Source organism: Emydura macquarii, unplaced genomic scaffold (genome assembly GCF_026122565.2).
Source record: "Emydura macquarii macquarii isolate MOO-44397 ecotype Brisbane River unplaced genomic scaffold, CSIRO-AGI_Emac_v2 contig_1477, whole genome shotgun sequence".
NCBI classification, from domain to species: domain Eukaryota; kingdom Metazoa; phylum Chordata; order Testudines; family Chelidae; genus Emydura; species Emydura macquarii.
In genome coordinates this window covers 13,991,644-14,016,811 of record NW_027131614.1, presented here as the reverse complement: position 1 = coordinate 14,016,811, position 25,168 = coordinate 13,991,644, and the positions used below count along the sequence as shown (strand labels likewise).

The 25,168-nt window shown below is 40.1% G+C and overlaps 2 protein-coding genes across 6 annotated transcripts in view; one reads left to right on the top strand and one right to left on the bottom strand.

The window, feature by feature from the left end:
* Positions 1-16,411, bottom strand: part of ARMC1 (armadillo repeat containing 1) — a 46,359-nt gene extending 29,948 nt beyond the window's left edge. The window contains exons 1-3 of one of the 4 annotated variants that reach the window (XM_067553689.1): positions 16,179-16,411; positions 12,897-13,086; positions 6,775-6,866 (exon numbers count right to left, since the gene is read on the bottom strand). In XM_067553689.1, coding sequence (XP_067409790.1) covers positions 6,775-6,866; positions 12,897-13,070 — 266 coding nt within the window. In that variant the 5' untranslated portion in view covers positions 13,071-13,086; positions 16,179-16,411. The other 3 variants (XM_067553687.1, XM_067553688.1, XM_067553691.1) reach the window with 3 other exon arrangements.
* A 3,268-nt stretch (positions 16,412-19,679) lies between these two features.
* The window catches only part of MTFR1 (mitochondrial fission regulator 1), a 34,538-nt gene continuing 29,049 nt past the window's right edge, over positions 19,680-25,168 (top strand). Inside the window, exons 1-2 of one of the 2 annotated variants that reach the window (XM_067553685.1) lie at positions 19,680-19,951; positions 21,038-21,246. The gene's annotated coding sequence lies outside the window, so the exon portion shown is untranslated. The remainder of the gene's footprint in view (positions 19,952-21,037; positions 21,247-25,168) is intronic. The other variant, XM_067553684.1, reaches the window with a different exon arrangement.

Below are 25,168 nucleotides of genomic sequence, written 5' to 3'. Positions count from 1 at the left end.
CATTAAATCAAGTAAGTTACTCTTGATTTATACAAACATAAGGTCGAGGAGAATCAAGCCATAGTGAAGAACAGTCTACAGGAACAAAAGGAATAGAAGAACTACTGAGAAGCTAAGATACAGTTTTCGTATAAATCTTCCTACTACAGAATGTAGAAAATATGGGACATGTAGACATAAATGTTTCTAAATAAAATGGTTTTTCAAAGTTTTCTATGAAAACATGCCGCTTTAAACCTGGATTTTCCATATGCTATTGTAACAAGCAGTATTTTATAACAACCTTCTTATGAAATATTCCAGAAAGCTTTATAAAATATATTCCAAATTAAAGTCTGAAAGAACCTAAAACCCCCAAACATATCTTTAAACTCAACTTTACTATTCCACTGACTTGGCATTTCGTGTTTCTGCTGACACAGGACTTTAGAACTGAATGACTCTGGCCCCCAACATTTAGTATTATTTCTATGCTAACAAGAAACTAACAATTGTGTATAGTGCAAAACAAAATAATAGTGAACCTAGAACTCCTTTTCGGTTTCTTAATTGTGATGTAATGTTAATGGTGAATCAGTCCACTAGCCAGTTTAAGCAGTGGAAGAACAATTAACAATTGAGATATAATGAGATATATTTAAAAAAAAAATAAAAAACTTTAAAAATCTGAGCAGAGAATTCTACAGGTCCCATAATTTGTGAAGTGAAGCATAAAACAGACCTATAAGCAGAGAATGATAGTAAGGAAATCTGGATGCCTCACAAGCATACATGGGCGTGCACACACAATTTTCTACCCATTTTCTGTGATCCACTCATATTAATGTAGACTGTATAGTCTCTCCTCTCTGACAGACAGGGGGCAGTCAATCTTAATTTATATTTCTTTTGCTGTCTGAATGCTACTGGGAGTTAGTTTTCTTATTTCTCTTCACATGAGAACTTCCCTAGCACGAAATGAACAAATTATTTAGATGGTCTCTGTCCCAAAAAATTGACAATCTTTTTTGTTCTATGTTTGTACTTAGCACAAGGGGGTTTCTAGACACTACCACAATACAAATAAATAACCAACCACCAACTCAGAAATGTCTAACCATTGAAATTAATGAATTAGAAGTTTGCAGAACCCACTAATTTTCTGAGTTGTGGAGGGATCACAGAACAGAAGGTAGTGAGGAATTGTGTTTCTGTGGTCTGGATGCCTCTGATGCAAAATTTCAGAGTAGCAGTCACTCAGACAACCAAAAAGACAATGTATTAATCTGAAAGAAGAGAGCTGGAAGTCTGACTACATCTTTGTATTGGTCAGGGTAACAGACTGGCCACAGGTTGCAGAACCAACTGTCTTGTCTCATCCGACAAGACCTGAATAGTTTTTAACTGCAGGAAGTGCCTTGCGGCTGCTTTTAAACAAAAAACAAAACAAAACAAAACATAAACCTGTCTCCCTGGCTCTGCCAATGATGCAGAATGCAATCTGGTGGAACGGGAAACTGAAAGGGGAAGTTTGGCACTTATTTAGGGGAAAGGTAAAAATATACTGGGTGAGAAATTACAAAGCCTTAGAAAAAGAATGAGGTTCAGGCTTCCAAGACTGAGGGCCTAATCTCATGTCAGTGGTCAGAAGCCAGAGGGGCATTGCCTATAAATGCCTGAAGCTGGAGGATGCGGGTATCAAACCTTTCCTTCTGTCCCACCTCCAGGAATTCCAGAATAGTTGTGATAGCACCCTTTTTATTCTCATTTGCAGTAACTTGACATGAATTCTGTCAAGATTCTATATAGTGTGCCATGAAAGTCTTATTTTTTAAAAGGAGTATGGAAAGACCCTTTTCTGGGGTCCTCAATTCTGCTTTAGCACATCCCTATTCACAAGTCAATCTAACAGCTTTAGCTAGGGGATAGGAAAGAAGAGGCAGATTTGGATGCAGGAAAGTGCACTGAAACAAGTGGTCTGAGATTAGAGGAAGGAATATGTAGTTCTAGCACCTTTCTGACCCAATACACAAAGGAACCCCTGTGCCACTGAGGTCAAGGTAGTCTCTTTTACTTTTTTAGAATTTTCAGCTGATAGCAGGATGGGAAGACTTCCTTAAATTAGAAAGAACTTCCAGGAAACTGAAAACATATCCAGAGATACAGCCTCAATATCACCAAGAAAAAGCTGCAGAAGCTACAGCCCGGCTATTTCCTCTTTAGGCCTTTACTCCGATGTCTAAACCTACTATTGTTCTGTGAAAAAATAATTTTTCATCTACCATCTTTCTCCACATTTCTCCTGGCAACAGAAGAAACTTTGGTTTCAGCATTTCTAATCAACTTTCTAGTCTCAATTCCTGACAAAAGAGACAAGACAGACAACCTTGTCTGTAGATGTTCTGTATTTTACTTTTCATTATAATACACTTTTCAAATGCTAAGCATCCAAATCAGATATATTTTCCTACCCTTGCCACAGGGCTACTCAAAAAAAAACATCTGCAAGTTTTCCAGAGTTTTTAGTGACTCATTTCCCCTTTTCTACAACTGTCTGCAAGATCTTGAACATGACCCTTTCTGTCTTTGAATTTAAAAGTGGATAATTTTTCCTGGCTTCAAGATTTCATTTCTTTAGACTATTTTTATATACGATTTTGATTATATAATCACATTTCACAATAACTTCATGTGAGTTTTGTTTTTATCCTTAGTTATATTTTAAACTGTAAATTTAGAAAAACATTGATTATTCCTCTCCTTGCACTAAGATCCTGTGAACAACATTCCCCTCCCACTCAGTGGAGTTTTATGGATGACCGTCACCTGCTTGGCTAGATGTGCCAAATACTAGCAGCTAATTCCTTTTTTGAAAGAAAATTTTCTGACATTAGCTAATGGACAGATATATCTTTTATTTTATTTGCATTACAGTAGCAATCAAGGCCCTAACTAAATTTTAAACTGGGTACCGTACAAACATATTTAAGACTATTTCACTTCACTGAATACAAATACTGAATACTGAAGTTAGGAAATTCTACCATTTTGGAAACAACCACAAGCACTTTGCACAATTTCTTTCTGTTCTATAGTTATTTCCATATATCTATTTCTCAGTGGTATTATCCATTTCTTATTTTTTTAAATAATCAGATGTAAGTCACTGTCATCATCTGATCTTCTCTCCCAAATTATTATACCTGCAAATTTATTAATTTTGTATTTTGCTTTAAGCGGCTGAAGCCTTACATCTTTTATTTCCGAGCGGCTTTTAAATAACACTCCTCTCAATACCTGCATGTGTCTGAGTCACATGCTTCTTACATGCTTGAAGCTATTGTTTGTTACGAACTATTTACATTTAGGTTAAACAAGAGGTATTTGATATCCTAACCCAAGTACAAAAGACTATCCACATACATTTAATCCTTTGTTTTGGAAACTGTAGTTTCATGCAAGCTTCATGGGATCCAATTTTACAGGCCTTCTCAGAAATTAAGGGAACTATCATTCCTTTAAAAAAATCTCATTTAATGTGTGTTAAATACTCTACACCTTTACACCATCTCCAATAAAACTGTGTAGGGGAATTGATTATTTTTAAAAAGCCCTCTCACTACCCTTATATTTTGAATTCTATAAAATTAGTTCTCATCTTGATACCTCTCAAACTGACATACTTTTCCAAAATGCTTGAGTTTTGGCAGACTCAGGCCCCAATTCAGAAAGATACTTAAACATGTGCACTGCAAATACTCTTTCGTAGAACAGAACTACAGATGACGACAGTTGTGAGATTAGCACCTTTCATTAGCACTATTTCGGTTTTAAAAAAGCTTTGATGGAGGAAGTGTGAGGGGAAGGATACAAAAAGGAACGAAGCAGGGAAAGAGAATTTTCAGTGTGTCTGGAAAAACGTATGCTGGACGCTAAGACAATAAAAAGTAAGAGAATGCCTACTATGGTTGAACCATACAATGTATTCATAATCTTTTCGTAATGTTAAAAATTAAATTAAGTCTCTTGCAAGAAAGATTAGATTATTTTTCTAAGTGGAAAGTATATGGATGTATAGAGTACATTGTCTGTGTGAATGTACCCATTGAGAAATGCAAACAGAATAAAAAGGGTCATGACTAAAACAATTAAAGTGAGGGGAAAAATCTACATTGAGAGCCAATCACTGATGAATAGTAGAAACTGACTGACAGCTGAGTTGTGGGAAAGGAGGAAAAACAATAATAGTGTCATAAATTGTATGTAAAGGAAAATAGGGTTTTTAGTTGTGAGGCAGTTGTCACACAGCAAAGAAAAGAAAGGCAATATTGCCACACCAAAACAGTTCTTCACCACCTCTCACTCTCATCCTTATAGATATGAACCGCAATTACTCCTTTGTGGTGAATTCTTTTAATTAATTATTAAATAGCAACAAAGAATTAAATCTTAGTAATTTCACTAATACAAGAGGTCACGTTAGACAAAATTCCTAAACCTTATAAATAAATGTCAGCAATTTTGGTGTACTATGTAATGCACAGACCCAGGAAGACATGTTGCAAATCTCTTTTTATAGTTTGTTCTACATTTTGATTAAAATTAATTTGCTCTAATCTGGTAGCACAAAGTCCAATTCATAAAAAATTATATACCCATTTCTTCTCTTATAATAACATAGCTCACCGTAACTGGAATAATCTGATCTTCATGAGGACAGGAGTTCGAAAGCTTAACTAATTAGACAATTTTTCCATCCTTAACAGAAAAGTCCTTCTCCGTGAGCTTCACAAAGTTATTTCATATAATTCTATAGTTGAAGATCATCCCATTTTGGAAACGGTACGAGCTCTGTACAGCATCTAACATGCTGTGATGCTACCAAAATCAATAAGAACAACACAGCAACATAGGAACTGTCATAATGGATCAGATCTGTGGTTCATCTAGTCCAGGATCCTGTGTCCAATGGCGGCCAGCACCAGATGCTTCAGAGGACAGTGCAAGAAAGCCACAGTAGGCAAATATGATATAAACTGCTCAGCATAAAGGTCTCTCTCTTCCTAATCCCTAACAGCTCAAGACTGATTTAAACCCTAAATAATTCCTTTGACTATTTTACCAGTTGAGTATTAATGATCTAACAGTTTATATGAAAGAAACTGTGTGGTCTCAGCCAACCATTATCAAACCTTGTGAGTCACTCATTTTACTGAAATTTAGATTTAGAATATCCTCAAACAAATGCAACTAGTTGGCTCAAATATTCTTCTCCAAGAGTTTCTGGAAATGTTTTACTAGTTCTTTCTGAATTATCACCGTTGAACATTTATATTAATATTTACAGCTCTGAAATGACACAAAATATCACACTGAAGTGTCCTGCTCAACTATGTGGTTCTTAACAACTAAGACAGCACTATATCTTCCCAGGCAAATAACAATGGTATATGTGAATATGATGGAGTACTCGTTTACTACACTGATCACAAATGTATTCCTGAAATAGGTGGATGACAACAAATAAATGTCTCAACAATGAGATTTAGTAACTAGATAGCAATATTCTTGCTAGGAATAAAATAATCCACCCCGCAAAAAATAGATGACACCTGTACAACATAAAGGTTATTCTGATTTCTTTTCTTTTTTTCAAAAAAGGACTTCAGATTTTCCAGCGCAAATTAACTTTCCAGCATATCTAATAGATGGTCTAAAGCAGTAGTTCTCAACCAGGGGTACGCAAAGGTCTTTCAGAGAGTACATCAACTCATCTAGATATTTGCCTAGTTTTAAAACAGGCTAATAAAAAACACTAGCAAAGTCAATACAAATTAAAATTTCATAGAGACAATGACTTGTTTATACTGTTCTATATACAATATATTGAAAAGTACAATATTTATATTCCAAATTATTTATTTTGTAATTATATAGTAAAAATGAGAAAGTAAGCAATTTTTCAGTAATAGTGCACTATGACACTTATTTTTATGTTTGATTTTATAAGCAAGTAGTTTTAAGTGAGGTGAAACTTGGGGGTATGCAAGACAAATCAGACTCCTGAAAGGAGTAGTCTGGAAAGGTTGAGAACCACTGGTCTAAAGGTCCAGAATGAATACTGTAGTCAACAGCTCTGCTCTGAGGCACAATGGAACTTTCTACCATAAGGATAAAGCTAGTCTGTGCAGGACACAGAGCCTTCCCACAGGTTGGTCCGAGACCACGTAACAAACTCCGACAGAAATTAAGAACTATCACAAATCTCACCGTCTTTTGCTTCAAATGCAAAATGCATTTCAACCTTGCTTTCTCTAAGACATACCAACAGGCACACATACAAACCACCCAAACAAAATATTACACTGCACTGCACACACACAATTCTCCCTCTGAGGAGATGATGAGAGAAAGAATGAACCACAAGTGATAGATGTTAGTCAAGTCACTTAATACATTACTAGAAGGCACATGGATACTACAGTGATGAAGGTGATATAAGAATCTATACAGTATAGAACAAACCTCTAGTCAGTTAGAACTTCCCTCAAGAGGCAAGGTCCTTTCAACTGGACATTTGTAGTGTAATAACTTTTAACTGATCTGCTATACTGAATAAAATTCTGACAATTAATAACTTTAAACCATAACATTCAAAGAGGAACAAATGCATACTATACTATCATAAAATTCATTACACAAATTCAGATAGAGTTTTAATTGATATTAACTTATTATTACACAAAAGAGTATGATGACCTGTCTGTTTTCAGATCTAGCAGCCTCTACACTTACTTTTGTATTACAGTTTGTAAGCTCAGCATCATACCCAGTTCACTTTTCATCTTTTCTCTGTTGGCACGGCATTCTGCCAAATACCGGAGAGCCTAAAAGAAAAGGGGGACAATGGCCATTAGAAGCTGCTTCCGTTACTGCATGATTATTTTCTATTTCTGATATTTCAAATAATTAACTACTTGACAATTCATAAATTCCAAAAAAGAAAAAGGTGTGGGATACTTCGACTATGCAATTTCAGTGCTCCAGCTTCACCTCAAATACATTTGCCACATCATGCCAGGTGCAAAAAAGAAGGCGGAAATTACAAGCACAAGATGCCTGTTTAGAATATTCAATCTGTACCTTGAACAGAAGAGTGCCACTGCCACCACCCTCTTTAGTATTAGGGAGAGTCTGAACATTGTTAATGGATACAAAGAAATAGTTGATATTTACCTATTCCACAATTCACAATTGCAACAACCTTTCTGGAGGTGGAGTCACAAGAAAGGAAAATCTTTCTGAGACACTAAGTTTGCATTTAAGAGTTCATATACTAATCATTCCCATGGGTATCCTCTTTCATAGAATACAGAATCAGCTGGCCAAACTCATGAAAGGCTTACACACAACTCAATGGCATCTCTCTGTTTGTACGTATGTATTGTGCTAATTTTTGAATAGCGGATCCAATCAATTACAAAATTTCAGAAAATGTTCTAGGCTCAGTGTCCAGTACCTTGGGAGGGAAGGAGGAGGACTAGAAAATTCAAAGTGGAAACATGAGAAAACTGGTGAACACATGATCATCTGTTTAGCACAGCCACAGCTTTAAAGCACTTCTGTGACTGTCCAGAGATCTATCAACTGGTTGACAGCAGTCATGTACACCTTCACATAACAATATCCCATCTCATTTCTGCCTATTCCCCCAACAGAATTTAACATGTTGACACCCTGAATGATTTTTTTTCAGACAAATAATAATGGTGGGGAGAGAAAGGGGGATGGGACTGCATGCACAGACTGTAGCACAGGAGAGGGGACAAATGGAGAAATGGGGGCACACTGAACCCTTGGTAATGGGAGGGACAATCAGGGGACCCTGATATGTGGGGAGAGTGGCACATAGAGCCCCTAGTGAAGAGGGAAATGGGGGGCACACAGAGTTCCTACCAAGGAGGGAGAAGTAGGAATGGGGGCCACAGAAACCCTGTCATGGGGGGAGAATGGGGGACCCTGATATGGAAAGAGAGAGGAAGCAGTGGAAGGGATGCACATGGAACCCCTTAGTTTGATCCAGGCTCGCCCCATATGCTTTAGAAAAGCACCCCATAGACATCTACAAAACTAACTCATTATTCTCCTTCAAAACCTTCCTTTAAACTCCACTTTGCTGAGAGGCCTACAAAAACCTTAATCACCAGCTAGGCTGCTGGTGTGCTGAGATCACTGCATATATTGCTGACTACTATTGTCTCATTGCTTTGTTGTATTCCCCAGTCTGGCTGTACCCAGATGTTGTCTCTTGTTATATGCTAAGTTTGCAAGCTCTTAGGGGCAGGGACTGTCTTTTTGTTCTGTATTTGTACAGCACTTAGTACTATGGGATCCTAGTCCATGACTGGGACTCCTAGCTGCTATGATAATACCCTTAATAAATACTTGTAATAATGGGAGAGAGGTGAAATGAGTGGTGAAATTTCCTGGTGGCAGGAAATTGGGGGACCTTGGTACACGGAAAGAGGAATGGGGGACCACAGAACCCCTAGCATGAGAGAGATGGGGGGAGTTTCAGGGAACCCCTGAAATAAAGGGGAATGGAAGGGTGGCACACAAGAAACTTATGGGGAGGATGGAGGAATGGAATGAGCCCCTGGTGTGTGCCACAAGCTCCCCACTAAAGAAGTATGTGACCCCCTAGTATAACTATGGGAGAAATATGTCTGTTGGTGCAGGAGACTAGGAGTCATGGCTCCCAGGTTCTATTCTAGTCTCTATGGAAGAAACATTGGTGAAGTCACATCATTTGTCTGTCCTTGTCATCTACAAAATGGATATAACAGTGCTTAAGTATTTCACTATACGGCTTGTTGTAAGACTGCATGGGCAACACCTTAACTCAGGCATTTCCTCCTTGCACAAGCTGACCCACAGAACCGTATGTTGATTAAAATACTGTTAAGAATATGCTATTGTATTTTATGGCATTCCTTAGATGTATTTTCTCTATATTAAAAAAAAAAAGTATGATCTGGAATTGTTTGGCAAGGGGGAGCCCCACCTTTTTAATGGGTTCCTTGAACAGCAAGTTAAGGGTGCCTGTGGATCCTTCTTCAGAGCCTCCATCTTGTGCCATTGCAAATGTTATGTAAAAAGCAAAATTTTCAATGTCATAGAAAAATGTATGCACCACTCAGTTTTCAGCAGTGCAAACCACTACAATGTGAACAAGCCAGGGCACCACAGGATCTCTGCTTCATTCAACATGAAAGTTTCAACTAAATTTGAATTTTTATTACTACACAACCAAAATAAACTACAATATAGGCACAAGGAAACCTATCTTCCACATTGGAGAACTGCTGTAAGAAATATTGCTAGCATGTTAATCTACTGCAAAAGTGCAGTGTACAATTTTTAAAGGTTCAAAACTCAATAAACACAAAAACAATTTTCAGCAAAACACTCAAAGGGGCTTCTTCTCTAAGAACCTTCTGCCAGTCACTTCACCATTATAGCCATAAAAAAGCTATATACATTTTTTCTTTAAATAATGAGAAAAAGTATTTTATTTATCTATGCTTTGCATACTCAACAGCAGCTCTACTGTTTATATTCATACTTAAAAAAAAAAAACAAACCCTAACATTTCAGACTGACTGACTCACTGCCAAACACAGATTTATAAAGGAAGCCCTTGGGTAGCCTTAATCATTGCTATTGTGCTAAGGCTCCACTTATAATAAAGAGAGATTTTGTGCATGCCACAAAGAGGATGCTGTGGATACTGCAGACTCAAACTGAAGAAACAAATCAAAAGAAGAGAGACAGTAGGATGTGTCGGATGTACGGAATAGATATTGTTCTTTTATCAAAAAACTGTTGACTACTGAAGTGGGATGGAAGTCTCAATCTTTTTGTTCTCCATAGTTTCTCCATTTTTTTCAGTCAATAGCTAGAAAGTAAAAGATATATCTTGTTCATGGGATTCCTGGATATCATATGAAATGTTCATTTAAAGGTGTTTGAAATCATTGTTCATGATGCAATAACTTTAACAGCAATTTCTTTTTTTTTTAAACTATCTAGAGGGCAGACTGCTAATCACTCTCCTATGACAAGAAAAAAAGAAAAATCTGAAAAAGGTTTTTAAGAAGGTGACTGCAGCAAAGCTGCAGGGGCACCTTACAGCTAATTATTTGATAGCTTGAATCTGTTTTTTATCCCAGTTAAAGCATCGAGATTCCTGTTCCCCAAGCCTGTGATATGGATTTACTTGCTGTCCAGGATTTTGTTTTCTTGTCTTTACATATGAACCTTTCTGCAAAATTTGATACTGCTAACTAGGAGTTTCCAGCAATTGAATATTTGCACTGCTCTGTTTGGAGCACCACTTTCTTGGTTAAAATATCAAATTCTTCAGTTGATGAGATGTATTGCTGTATTTCCAGTGTTAACTTTTTTTTTTTTTTTTTTTGGAGTGGGGAGGTCTCCCAAAGTCAATTTACTCTTGAGCTTCAAGGGTTTCCTCTAAATACTGCTTATCCACCAGTATTCCAGGACCACACATGATTAATTGATATCTGAGATACACCCAGATATTTGAGAACCTTGCACTAGTATTCAGTGTGTTACATAATTGCTTTTGTGATAAAGTGTGAAAGTTTACTCGTTTCTTAAATGGAACTCTCACTACAGTGTGCCTTATTCTCTTCCCTTTTTTATTTATGGTAGCTATATATCGTTCTTTCCAAAGATGTATTTCTAACATTTATTCTTAAATCCGAGCTTTATTATTGGCATGCTTTATAGTTAGAATGCAAGGCCTTTTTATTGCCTTCTGAGCACTTTAAAATCTAAAAGTCTCATGTTTCTACATTTATGACAGTTTAATTACAACCTTTGGCATCCTGCCAAAATGTGGTGACTCAGATACTTTTATCATAATCTACTAATCATTTTCATTTATAATCTTCAAATTTCCCTGCACTGCCATTCAAACACTTCTAGAAGTCTGCCAAAATGGTCACTGGAATCAAAGATCTGAACACAGTATTCCCATGTTGAGAAAAACAACTATCTATTGGCAAAGATTAACAGTTGTTTTGCTTATATTAACCTCTCCACTGGCTCACTATTTTATATCAATCTAAGATTTTTAGATCAAAGGTCACCCTCTGTAAATACTACATGATTTGATACTAATGGAAGCTCTTGGACAGTCGGTCAGCACTTTTAAAAATTAGTGCATTTAAGGTCTGATCCAAAGCCCACTGAAGTCAGATGAAAGACTCATGCCGAATTTCACAGATCAGCTCTAATTCAGCAAGATTCTTAATGTTAGTCACATCCTTAAGTGTACCATTAGACTCAATGAAGATAGGCACAGGTTTAAGTAACCTTCCTGATTTAGGACTTTAGTCACCTAAATGTAAATTTCATTTTTGAAAATCTTATTTCAAATTTTTAAAAAATGGTTACATTCACTTAGTTCACCATAAAGCTTTGGATTTTTTTAATGTAAAAAACAGCTTAAAATTTCAAGTGTACCAAGTGGATTTCTGCTTCAAAAAGAAAAGGCAAATATGCCACTTTTTGATTTGGTTGGAATGAGGGAGGAAGAGAAGAATGGGAATAAAGGTGTGAAGAAGAAAGTTTCTCCTTGTCCATCTGACCCATTCAACTGGATTTAGAGAGTCAAGTAGGGATTCAAGATATTGCTCATTTTAAGCTCTTCACTCTTGGCTTGCTGGATTTCAATAATATCCACATTTATACAGCTTCTTCCATCTGAGGATATTAAGTCACTTTACAAATATTAACAAGTTAATAGGCAGAATATTCCGATGAAGTAACTATTATCCTCTTTTTGCAATGTCTGCAACATCAGGTGCTAAGATTGTATTTGTATTAAAAACTTCTCTTAGCGGCATAAAATCTGTCACTTCAATCAGAAATTGCTTCAGTGTTAACAATGAAAAGTTCTTTAGACTTTCAATACATACAGTTAGAGTGACTTTTTAAAAATACTTGCAGGCCAAATATTTGAAGAAACAGGAACCTAACCTTAGTCTCCAAAGACAATATTAAGGCACGTGCAGGTGGGATTTTCAAAAGTACTTAATGGGACTTGTGGTCCTAAGTCACCTATCTTCATTGCTAACCTTGATAAAGAAGTATAGTGGGTTGAAGCATTTTAGATTTCCTGACTTGTTGAAATTCACTATATTTGAGGGTGAAGTTTGTTGATAAACATAGCTTGTACTATATTTGCAATGTGTCTATATTTATTAATTTTGTGTTTAAGTTTGTGTTGTTTTTACAATAAGGATGTTAATGAGGCCATGGACTTTTCCTTTTCTGCAAAGATGAGCTTCTTAGTAAAGGAAAAATGATCTATGTAAAATATAACTCTACTAAATAATTAGGAAACTAAAGAAACAAATAAAAAGTCCATTTTAGGAATTTAAAACTATGAAATGGGAAGATTGGTAAAAGCTAGCACTATATACATAATGTAATCTGACTTAATATTTAACACTCTATTTTAATAAAAAATATTATTTTTAAAAAGTATCTTGATTTTTATCCACTCTCTTCCAATCAAGAGAAAAGGCATTATGTCAGTGTAGCACTTAGATTTTAAGTAACGCTGTCCATATTCATCACGTACCACAAGCAGTGTTTTAAAAGAGCATGCATACACAGTTATGTGTGACAAGCTACATTATGGTTTTTCCCCCTCCATACCCTAAGTTAGATGTTACCTTCTAAAAATATACACGTTACTCATTAATTGTTGAAATGGGTGGTGGCAGAAAATTTAGTGCAGTAGTGACAATAATTTGACATACGGTACAAGTAGCATAAAAAAAATAAAAAACCCAGTGATCTAAAAAAAACAGATTACTTACTAATAACGCTGAGTGAACAACTGGAGGATTGGGGTGATCCAAAAACAAAATAAGGCCTGGCAGACATCCCTGATCCTGAACAATGGCTCGTCTATTTAAGGGGTCAGCTGCTAGGTCTCGCAGCTGGTTAACTACTGCTAGCGCATCAGGCTCCTCACTCATAGTGGAGTTCATTTTCCTATACCAATACCTGTTAAAAAACAATGCTGTATTAGTAACACTCCATTATTAATGAATCTCTGATTAAACTGTAATCAATATAGAATGCAAGACTCTGAATTTGTTCTTAGGGGCATACAGACAAATGGAACTCACAAGATGTGGGCCCTATACCTGTAAAACTGGAATTTTAAGAGTCCACACATAGAGAATGACAGTTTTTGTTAGTGGTTTACTGGTTCATTCTTCATGTATAATTTTAAGGCCTGTCAACCTGTACAGAAGGTACATAGTACTTTTACTAATCGTTGCCTATCAAATAGTGTTTAGATCAATTATGATTATAGATGAAGAACCAACAGTTTATTAATGACCACACTGTCTACGGAAACCTAAAACATATCACCCCAATTCTGTTTTCTATTGAAAGTAAACCCGTGAAGAAACATACAATCCAGGTTTCCATAATACATTTTTTTTAAATGACAAATAGTTTCAGCTTTCACATTAATTTCTTCCATACAACAAAAGTGTACCAAGAAAGCAAACCAAAATTTGTATCCATGCCATCAAGCACTTCTAACACTTCACTTTATTCTGGAATTACATATCAAATATGTATAACCCAGCATGAATTCAAGCCCTTCAGTAGGAGCAAGATGAAGCCCATACCTTATATTTACTTTAAAGACAGAATACCAAAAGTATTCAGGTAGAGAAAAAAAATAAGGTAAGAGCTTTTTAAAAAAAAAAAAAAAAGATATAGGCTTCATCCTGCTCCAACTGAAGACAAGGGGAACCAGTTTGATTTCAAGTGAAGCCGATGTTGGATGGACAGCACTAGACTCTAAAGCTGCATAAAGAGAGAATAGTTACATCGTTATAGCAACAGTGCAAATTTCCCTAGATACCCCTCAATAGTGGAGTAACCACATCTTGGGGTGAAAAGTCAGTTAAGAGCAAAGGACAGATCCTGAATTATTCTGATACTGATACATACAATACAGACTATGGACCTAATCCTGCCAGCATTAACTCAAGTACTTAACTTTAAGGCACATGAATATGATTAAAGGGATATTGCCAGCTTTTCTTTTTCAATGGATTTATTTCTTCTAAAATGTTTTTAACAGATCACTCTTTAAAAAGTATGTCCTGGATTTTTAAAGAAATATGTTTAAGAAAAATGGTATAAAGTTTCTTCTGCTCTCACGTTGCAATTTTTAAAGACCTTTTAATCAAAAAAGAAACACACCGTGGAGGAAATAGTGAAACTCATCCTAAAAAGAGTCATCAAAAGCTCAAAATAAACACTAAACAAAAAAGAAAAGAAAAATCTTAGGTGTTACTTGTAACTATAGTAGGTTGGAAATGGACAGACCAATCCGAGTATCATTGTGATGGTTTCCCTTTACATCACTAGTAGTTCCTTCACAAAGAATGTTAAAGTAAAGAACAGGTGCTAGTGACCAGCTTCAAGATTAATTTTTCATGAACACTGTAAGATCTTTACAGATCAAATAAGAAGCTACAATTTCACATAATAATTAGCGCTATAATTTGCAAAGCATTCTGCACACAATTTCCAGGTAACTATTATGATTCCCATTTTACAGATGGGAAAACAATCACAGAAACATTAAATAACTTACCTACCAGACATCAAGTCAATTGCACAGCTAAGATTGTAAGCAGAGTGCTTTATTTCTAGTCCCATGCTCAATGCACCAGATCATTCATATCCTTTTATTATATACCACAAATCATTCTTTTATTGGACCAAAGCTCCTCTTCAGGTCTAGGAAACTAAATCAGACCTGAAGAAGAGCTCTGTGCAAAAGCTCTAAAGCTTGTTTCACCAACAGAAGCTGGTCCAATAAGACATTTCCTGACTCACCTTGCCTCTTTAATATACTGGGACCAGCACAGCTACCACAACAACGCATACAAATAATTGTTATTTTTATGCAGTGTTTTTTATTAAAAAAAGGCAAAGCCAGGTCTCTAAATTTTTTCCTCAGAAATAGCAAGAATTTGGGGATTAAGTTAGACAGATTTACTGAACATCACAACTCCTACATTATTTTCACATCTTTCATATGGATTTGCTATGTAAGATGAGAAAATAAGTTAATTTCGCTCTGCTTTAGTTTCCTCCCCTTCTGTACACTGGGGATATTTACTGACCTCACATGGGTTTTGAGAGACTTTATTAGGGTTTGTAAAGTGCTTTGAAATCCTTGGTTATGGCACCCAGAAATGTAGTCTTATTACTCATGTGCATCCAAAAACATCAGCTTCAGGAAACCATCCCCTGACACTTAAAAAACAAAACAAAACAAAACCCCAGCACCTCATAACTACAGTAATATGGAAACAAGTACCGCTGCTGCATATAAGCACCCAGTTTGCAAAAGCAGCAACAGGCCACTTAGTCCAGAATAACCCAGCTACTTTCTTTTCTCTTCGCTAGTGGGAGGAACCTGTTGCTCGGAGAAGCACAAACCTTATAGGATTTGTACAGATCTTGCCACTGGGCCTGGCTGGCAAACTCAGCAGCCCCCACCCAACCCTGAAGCGACAAATCCTGCGCCCCCGTCCACACCATGCTACACACAGGCCAACCCACCCCCGCCCCTCTGCAGCGATCACCTCCCCGCAGCCACCTATTGCAGCCTGAAAGGTACGCGCTCGGGTCTCAGCCTAGCCCCACTGCTCCCACCCCTCACCTCCAGCTGCATCCCCAACCGATTCCCCCCACCCTTACTCCTATTCCCGCCCTCCAGCTGCCTCACCCTCTTTTCAGGGCCCGACCCAAGCTCCTGCCTTGCGCCCCCCGGGACGAGGCGCCTCCCGCAGGCGCGGCCGGCAGCGGGGGACCGAGCCCGGCCCACCACGTACCGCTGCAGGAAGGTTTCACGGCTCTGGGCGGCTCAGCGCCGTGTCTCCATCACACACAAAGGGCCGGGGGCGGTTTTGCGTCGCTGAGGCCTGGTAACGGGCGTCTGGGGCACAATAGGGGGGATTCGGACCCTCCACACACACAAACAACCACACACCGCCGGGGCCGCCCCCTCCCCCAACTCAGTGTGACCCCCGGCGCCACCTCCCCACCTACCGCACCCCAATTGGCTGAAGCGAACAGCGCCTCTCCGCCATTCACAGCATACGTAGTTACACCGCAATCTGATTGGCCGCTCCCACGGTATTGTGGGTAGAGTAGACTCAGCCAAGGGAAACTACAAGTTCCAGAACGCGCGGCTTCCTCTCCTCAACTGCATGATGGGATATGTAGTCTCGGTGGGTGAGTCTATGGGCTTTAAGAGGAGCACGGCTTGTACGCTCGACTCCGTAGTTTGTTGGCCATTAGGATCCAACGGTGTCTTGCATTTTGTACCTGTCGTCCATTGGCCGCTTGCATGCAGCTGGAACACTGCATGCTGGGTTCCGTAGTCTCTGTGAACCCCTAGAAATATTGCATGCTGCTACCTGTAGTCTCCGCAGTCCGACTCCGCAATCCGCATGCTCCAACTCCTGAGGTTTGACAAAGACAGATAAATGGGCTACATCTAGGCGGGAGTGGGCCTCTGTGGATAACCCTGATATGTACGGGGCATTACTACTTTTATTGAAAATATCATGCAGGGCAATTTGTGCTACAAAAAGCTTAAGTGCAGCCAGTCTCTCCATGTACTGCAGAGTTCTGATGTGCTCCCGTTAAAGTGAATTGCGATCATAGCACAAGTAAAGGAAGGCACAAGCATTCAATGTCCCTTGTCCAGCTGTACAGAAAGTGGAACAAAATCACTGGTGTCTTAGAACCAAACCTGACACAAAGAGTGCACTGTGAAACTAGAACATAACCAGTAATCTAATTTTAAAGTCTGTCACTTTGCAGATTTAAGGCAAAATAATTTGAAATATTTGTTTAAAGACCAATGTCAACTAAACAAACAATAACTGCAGCCAGACATGTTTTACCTGTGTTTCTATTATTAATTTCAATTTTAAAAATAAATATTTTCACAAATCATATTTACTTTATACTATTTATGCTTTTTGTTTACTTCTGCACTTATACAATGAAAAGTTTCAAATTTGAAACTGACAAGAAACAATCAGGCACTTTTCCTGCTACAACCATTGCAGGAAGATGTTAATTTCTTTAAAAACAGTTTGCATTTTTGTTTGATCTCTTTTTTATTTGTGGAAAATTTGTAATTTTTTAAGGTTTTATAAAACTTGTTTTATCAGCATTTAACTTTGCAGCTAAATTTAAATTAACTCTTTAATCCAATGCCCATGTGTTCCAAATTTTGAAAAGATGAGGCCCCCACCCCTCGACCTTAGGGAATATGAAACCAATTATGCCCTTCTTGCAACCTTATGTTGTGCTGATAGAGGCCTACCCATCTTAATGTATACATCTTCTGCACCCTCACAACTAGTTCTTCATAGAAACACTTATGTAGATTTTCATAATATATTTCTTTCCTTTCTTACATGATTTTGTGAGTAGTGAAATAGTTGACAATATTAACATATAAAGTATCACTGACATTTCAGTTAACAGCCATTGAAAAGAATAGAGTAGTCCGCACCTCAGGACTTAAAGAAATATCCACATGATTTTGCGGAGAGCCTTATCAGTTATGCCCACTTCAAATTTTGAATTTTTTTTTTTGCAACCCTGATATCTAGAGACAATTCTTTTTAATGAAAGTTGAGGCGCTGGACAAGTAAGGGACCTAGATGTGCCTCCTGCACTTCCTAGTCCCCACACACACCCACACCCCCTCCACCAGTGATAAGTCTTACACATTGAAAAATATTACTTTACTCATCGGTCAGTGTGTTGGGTATAACAATTCCAGCAATCCTATTAAACTGCATTTTTCTATCTTATGTGTGGTGTTAGAACTGAGTAACACATACATAACCTTTGAAAGTTATGAATAGGGTTCTTTCAAGAGAAAAATAGGGATGCACTTTTTAATTCAGTTAAAATAAAATGGACGAAGAGAGCTGTTGCAGATTCAGGGTGAACTGCACTTTTGATCCCTCCTCCTCGTCTTTCTTGAGGGCACCTACTTAAGGTTTCAGGCTCCAGTCATCATCTCTCTTGGGTAGAGACCCACATCTCTCTCCCTTCAGACTAGGGGTCTAGGCTTGCTATCCCTCTGCATCTCATTGTGATTTCCTCAGCAGTTCTGTCTAAGGCCCAGCAACTGTAGTTAACCTTTCTCCAAGCTGGTGCTACAACAGTGTACATCAGTTACCAACCAGCCTTCACACAGCAAAATACATTTATTCTTACAATAAAATAATTACAGAAAAAACATACAAAAACAAGAAGCAGATTTAAACACACTAAACATACCAGGAGTTACCCATCAGTGTTGTGCAGCCATATTAGGCCAAAGTTTTTCCAGTCTTTCCCCAAGAATTGATCCCCTCCGTTGGAAAGAACATCCTATCTGTGCTGGTCTAGATCACCTTTTTATGCCAAAAAAAACCCTTTGACTGAAAACCCAGTTTGAAACAGCATTTGCAAGACTCCCATGGGTGGTGCAACCTGAGTGACTCACTTTAATCACTCCCATTTTTATTTCTTAAAGGAACCATGGAAATCTTCCCACCCCATACAATAGCCTACAGTGATGCCTACATAAACCATTTGTAACCTTAATACAACATGGTCCCTCAAGATACTACAGGCAGTTAAATATGTCAGAAGAGCTTTTAGAAGGGTCAGAACAGAAAAAAAATGGTTTTTTTTGCTACAAAATACTACTATACATATAGATCCGATCAAACATGCATTCATGCCATTTGTCACCAAATAAAAGCAAGAATTTTATTCTTCAGCAATACTTTAATGGATGTATAAATCATCCCAAGCAGGGATGTATTCACTAGTATTCCGAAAAAAGGATGAGTTGAACCAGGCTTCCTGTGGTACAAACCCAGTGTCACACCATACCAATGAGCCGTATAGATGCCGAGTGGACAACGTGCTTTGCTTTTCTGTGCACCAAAACCATGACTAGTGAAAGGCAGGGAGGCATTCATTTTAGCCCTCAGATTTACCTCTTGTTAAGATCACAATATGAAGAGAGGTATTTCCATGGATTTAAAATAAACCACTCACTGGCTTTTAAAAAAAAAATCATTATTCTTGGGCCGCGCTGGAAATCCAAACACAACAGCACCCAGCGCTGGAGGAGACCCAACCACGGCGCCCCCCAGCGAAGGGGCAGAAACGCAGCTGATCCCATAGGGGTCAGCCTGCAGGCGGCAAAGACCGGACGGATACTGGGCCCGCAGGGAGCCTGGGCACAGCGTTACCCCGGCCTATAGGGGTTTTTTGTCCTTGACTCCTTCATTGGGCCCAGCAGCAGAAGCCGTACGTCAGCTGCGCGCAGGATTCCCGAGCCCGCGCGCACGCTGAGCGGCCAATCAGGACTCGCCGCCTCGGAAAAGTCGTCATGGGATTGGCTCTTGGCAGGGGCCCTTCAATCACGAGCCTGGGCAGGTGGCCGCACCCCTGGATGGAGAGCGAGTCACTCCGGAGGTCGGCTGCTGCCGCCGCCGCCGCCGCCGGTTGGGCCCCTGCGCTCCATTCCCAGAACGAGGGGCAGGTTAGGTCCCGCCTCTCGCAGGCGCGGCGGTGATTGGTCAGTGCCGTGTCTGTGCGGCACGGGATTGGCTGTGCGGAGGGGGCGGAACTCGAAGCGGAACCTCCTGAGCCGCTGCTGCAACCGGCCGGAGTGGGGCTGTCTAGAAGTTGCCGGTGATCGGCGTGGCGTGAGCGCGGAGGCCTGCCCTGGAGCTGCCGGTGATCGGCGTGGTGTGAGCGCGGAGGCTTGGCCTGGTTGCACAGCGAGCGAGCGAAGGTTTGTGCTGGGCGCTGCCGGCCGGTTGCATGGATTCCCCTCCCGGGAGGGTCAGGCGGCGCGCTCGCGGGAAGCAGCCCCGGGACATTAGGGTCCGGAGCCACAAGCGGCAGGGGCGGGTACCGGTGCCAGGGGCGGGCAGGTCGGATCCGAGCTCAGTCTGACGTGCCGACCCCACAGGCTCTCCCTCGTGCTGGGCAGCCGGGCTCTGTATCCTCTGCCCTGCTCCCCCACCACAGGCGCCTCCTTAGCCTGCTCCCAGGCCTTCCGCCCCTAGCCCCTCTCCGAGTCTCCCTGTCCTGGGGGGCGGATCTTTAAGGTCAGGCGAACTGGCGGAGGGGGTGGGTAAACTCCGCACCGGAGGCTCCTCGGAGGATGTGCTTGGGGATCCACTGCTTCCCTGGGCCGAGCCGCCTCTCTCGCTGACGGCGCTTCCACGGGACCCCGCCCTTACGAGTAACTGTTAGCACCGGGAGCGTCAGCAGCTTCTGCCCTCCCATAGTGCGACCCTGTGTGAGCCGTTGCGGAGCCTATCGGTGCTAGTAACGCAACGTGTAGCCTCGATCGACGCTCTGGAGCCTGCTTCATGTTTGCCTTTCTTAGCAGTGGGCAGGACGGCAGAGTAGAAATGGACTTTACATGCCGATCCGGGGAGCACCTGCGTCAAGCATGGCTGTTGCTGTTACAGCTCCAGCCTTAAGATGAATGAGTAGGCTTTAGTACAGGGATGCAGACCAGTTGGCTTACTTAATTCCTCTTGCTTCTTCACATACTGGTATTACAGAGAGTTCTGTGTCACTGTGTAGGCGGAGGGGGATGATGTGGTTGCTGCCATAGAGATCTTACAATTAAATCAGATGCAAGTACAATATTGTAGGTAACTGTTATTATTAAAAAATAATCTTGGGTTAACCTCAACAAGTTTATTAGGAGGGCTTTGAACCAAGGAAGGAAGATAAGAGTCCCCAAGTAGGGGATTGCAAGCTCAGTCATTTTTCCTGTCTGAGAACATCTGGTATCACGTATGCACATGTGTGTTTCTAAGACACCAGTGTGTGATTTTTTGTTTTGATTTGTTTTTTCCAGTTTGCCATAAGTAGGCACTACATGTAAATACATCTAGCACGATTCAGGTCTGGAATCCAGGTGACTTGAGATTCATAACAGCATATGATGAAGGCTTTCACTAGCTTGACTTCAGTCCAGCTTGGTATTGACCTCAGTCATTACTAAAGTCATTGCAAGTGGAAAATGATCCTGGAATGTTTTTTATGATCTTACAACATGGTGTGATGGTAATTTATAAACTATTATTTAATTGTAGAAATTGAATTGTAGTTCTAATGTCTCTGAAAAGACATGATCAAATGCACTCGAATGCAAAGCAAGAGCATGGGATCTCTGTTTATTGACATCTGATAACAAAGTTTAGATCTCTGATAGAATCATAGAATTGTAGGAGTGGAGGGGACCACGAGAGGTCTTCTAGTCCAGTCTCCTGCACTCAAGGCAGGATTAAGCTTTATCTTAAAAAATCCCTGACAAGTGTTCGTGTAACCTGCTCTTGAAAAATCTCCAATGATGGCGATGCCACAACCTCCCTAGGCAATTTATTCCAGTCTTCCAGTTTATTATCTACCCTGATAGGAAGGAAGTTTTTTCTAGTGTCCAATGTAAACTACTCTTGCTGCAAGTTAAGCCCATTGCTTCTTGTCCAATCCTCAGAGGTTAACAAGAACAATTTTTCTCCCTGCTCCTTGTAACAACTTTTTATATACTTGAATACTGTTATCATGTCTCCCTTCAGTCTTCTCTTCTGCAGACTAAACAAACTTAGGTTTTTGGTTTTTTTTCCCCAATTTGCCCTCAGAGGTCAAGTTTTCTAGACCTTTCTCCAATTTGTCCACATCTTTGCTGAAATATGGCACCCAGAACTGGATACACTATGCTAGTTGAGGCCTAATCAACATGGTGTAGAGTGGAAAAATAATTTTTTGTGTCTTGCTTACAACACTCCTGCTAATACATCCCAGAATGATGTTTGCTTTTTTGCAACAGTGTGACATTGTTGATTCATATTTGGCTTGTGATCCACTATGACCCCAGATCCCTTTCTGCAGTACTCCTTCCTAGGCAGTTATTTCCCATTTTGTATGTATGCAACTGACTTAAATTGCTTTTTTTTAGCTAGCAAGATATGACACTATCATTCTTCTTTGAGGTACAGTAACATAACTTCTTTATAAAACAGAAGCATAACTATTTAATATAAATGTCTTACTGTTTTGAATATATTACAGTGCTTGCTTTTACTGGTTGGTGTCTCTGTCTGGAAACTGGAGCATAGACAAACTCTAAGACTGTTACCCTGGTGCTCAACTATAAATAGATCCTAGTAGAGGCTGTGTAATCTCTGATTACCAGTAGGGATGTAAAATGTTGTTTAACTAAACAACCAATAAGAATTATCATTTAAATGATATATTTTACATCCCTAGCTCCAGTATGTGGTGTGATGTGCTTCCCCACTGAGTGGCGCCAGCCCGGGGAGGAGGCAGGATACTAGGATCGCCCCCTACTGAGCGCACTCTGTGGTGGCTGCACCACTGGGGCAAGTGGGGAGAATGTGGGGGTCCCCAGGGTGTATGGCTGTGGCTGCTGCTTCTCTGCCATGGAGCTCTCCCCTGAAGGGAGCCAGCTGTGCTGGGGAGGTCACTGTTCTGCCAGCACAGCAAGACACACACCAGAGGGGGGAGGGGCAAACTCTGCCCAGGCCATGCTCCAGTGGCTGGGGCAGGCTTTGTCTGCCAAGCGCGTGGGGCAGAGGGGACGGGGCTATGGGCGCGCAAGCTGGAGTGGGGAAGTGCCTCCGCCCGGTCTTTCCAGTCATGCTTTGCCTCACTTCGCCCTGGGCGTGGGGCCTGCTGCCCCCCAGCTTGCAGGAGAGGGCAATAAGGCACCTCCGTGCCCTGCCCATCCCCTGAGCCCAACTGCCCCCTTCCCCCATGCTTATGTCCCTGCCCCAAGACTGGGGCCACCATCCATGCCTGCCTGACCCCCCAGATCCTTCACTTGGACGAACCTCAGCCACTGCCTCCCGGCTCACTGCGGCACCAAACCCCTGAGCTGCCAGGGCTCTCCCCGAATATGTGTGCATCTCAGCCCTTCCCCCACATCATCCCTCCCTGCAACACCCTGTCCCCACTCACTCCCCATGTGCATGGCCCCCTTCCCCCAATGCAGTGAACAGTTCAACGGTTTACGCAATTTGTAAATGGTAAGACTACTACTTACCAGTTAACCGTTTGCTGTTTTACATCCTTACTTACCAGTCATGTCACTCTTCATAAATATCTAGTCTGCACTAATTTGGGAAAGGGATAGTTTTCAAGCTGGTCCTACACTTAAAAGATTCTTGATGGCTCTTCAGTATACCACTGCTGTGATAATGGATTATGTTGGTTTTTTATTTTGTGTGAAATCTTGTTCTTTCTGTTGATTCTTTGACACTCAGTCTGGTCTACACTTAAAATGTAGGTCAGCATAGCTCCTGTGCTCAGGAGTGTGGGGGAAAATGCTCACCCCCGAGTGCTGTAACTGTGTAGACCTAACTACACTAGACTAGTATAGTCACAGCTATGTTGATGGAAGTATTCTTCTGTCGACCTAGCTATTGTTTCTTAGAGGCGATATTCCTACAGCAATGGGAAAACCCCATCTGTTGATGTAGGCTGTGTCTACACTACAGGGTTATGGTGGTATAGCTATGGAGCTGTAGCTATGTTGCTATAATTTCAGTGGTAGACATGGCCTCTGTATACTTCCTTTTATAGGTGTCACTTCATCAGATGTTGTTAGGCCATGTGCCAGCATTACTGACTGTGCAGACGTGCATTCCTGCTAAAGTGGGTAAACCTGATTTTTAAGGTGTCTGTTTTAAAGGGAAACTGCTTATTTCAAGGTCACTTGTTTCCTCTTAATCTTGTACCTGCAAGTAACACCTCCATTCTCTATAATGGATTAGAGAGGTTTTCCTCTGTTTTTTCCTTTTTTCTAGTTTGTGCATTTGACACCACTTTAATCCATTTATTATATTTGTACAGTTACTTCTGTTGCCTGTATAGCTTTTGCATAAAAGGATGGGCGCGGGAGTTTTTTAAGGAAGAAAACTGGCACTTTCACTTAAAAAGGTGGAAAATGACAACAATGGACATGGACTTAGACAGATAAAAGACTTGAAGCTACTTTTAAAAAAATGTGTCTACTTTAAGTTGATCATGTCCCTTTTTTAATTTTTTTTCTTCCCTCCACTGAAAGTCTTGGTTGAGTGTTTCATTTTCACTTTTCTCCACAGCACATTGTTTTCTGTTGGAATCTGAAAAGTGCTTTTAGATTTACTCCACTAACTCTTAGGGAAATAATACTGATTATTTACTAATTTGCAGATCAATCTCGGATATAAAAATGTTGGATAATGTATACTAGACAAATGCAAGTGTGAAAAATGGGGGAAGGGAAGTATAGGAAGGCACGTGTGAGAAATACAGCACTCCTTATTTCTGGGGAGTAGAAGTGTGTGCTGAAATTCATGCCAGGATAGGATCAATGAATGTTGTGCAGTTTTCTGGCTATACATGGTTCTGTAAAGGAGGAGCTCTGAGATTTACCTAGTTGAGGCGGGATATTAATCTTCACTGCTACTCTCCCAATTTCTGTTGGGAGTCTTCCTTCCATATGACTGCTTGCTTATGGCTTTCACAATCCAAAGTAATAAGGACAAAGTGTTGCATAGTACAATAGTGATACTACAGTATTTTGAATTATTACTGTAAATATAAAGGAGAAATTGACGTTGTTGTCAGTATCTGCAGTCCCCAAGGTTGTAAATACTCTTTTAATCAAACTGACCAGTCTCTTCTCACTTGCTTGGGGAAATTAACAGCAGCAGTTACTGAATGATTTTGTTTGCTAGCTTAATACTTAAAAGCTAGAAATTTTTAAAATGAACACCAAGTATTCAGAAACAGGTTGCTTGAGTTTCTTCTCTCACCAAGGATAAGTTGAGTGGATTCTTGCAGTGCATTATTTTTATTTTTGAGGCACTTGGCAAATCTACATTTGGAAGGTGACCCTCACTTGGTCAGCCTGATAAGTATGCCTGCATTAAATATTGTCCACATCTGTATTTTCAGTAGAAAAGATAGCACAGGTTTTCTA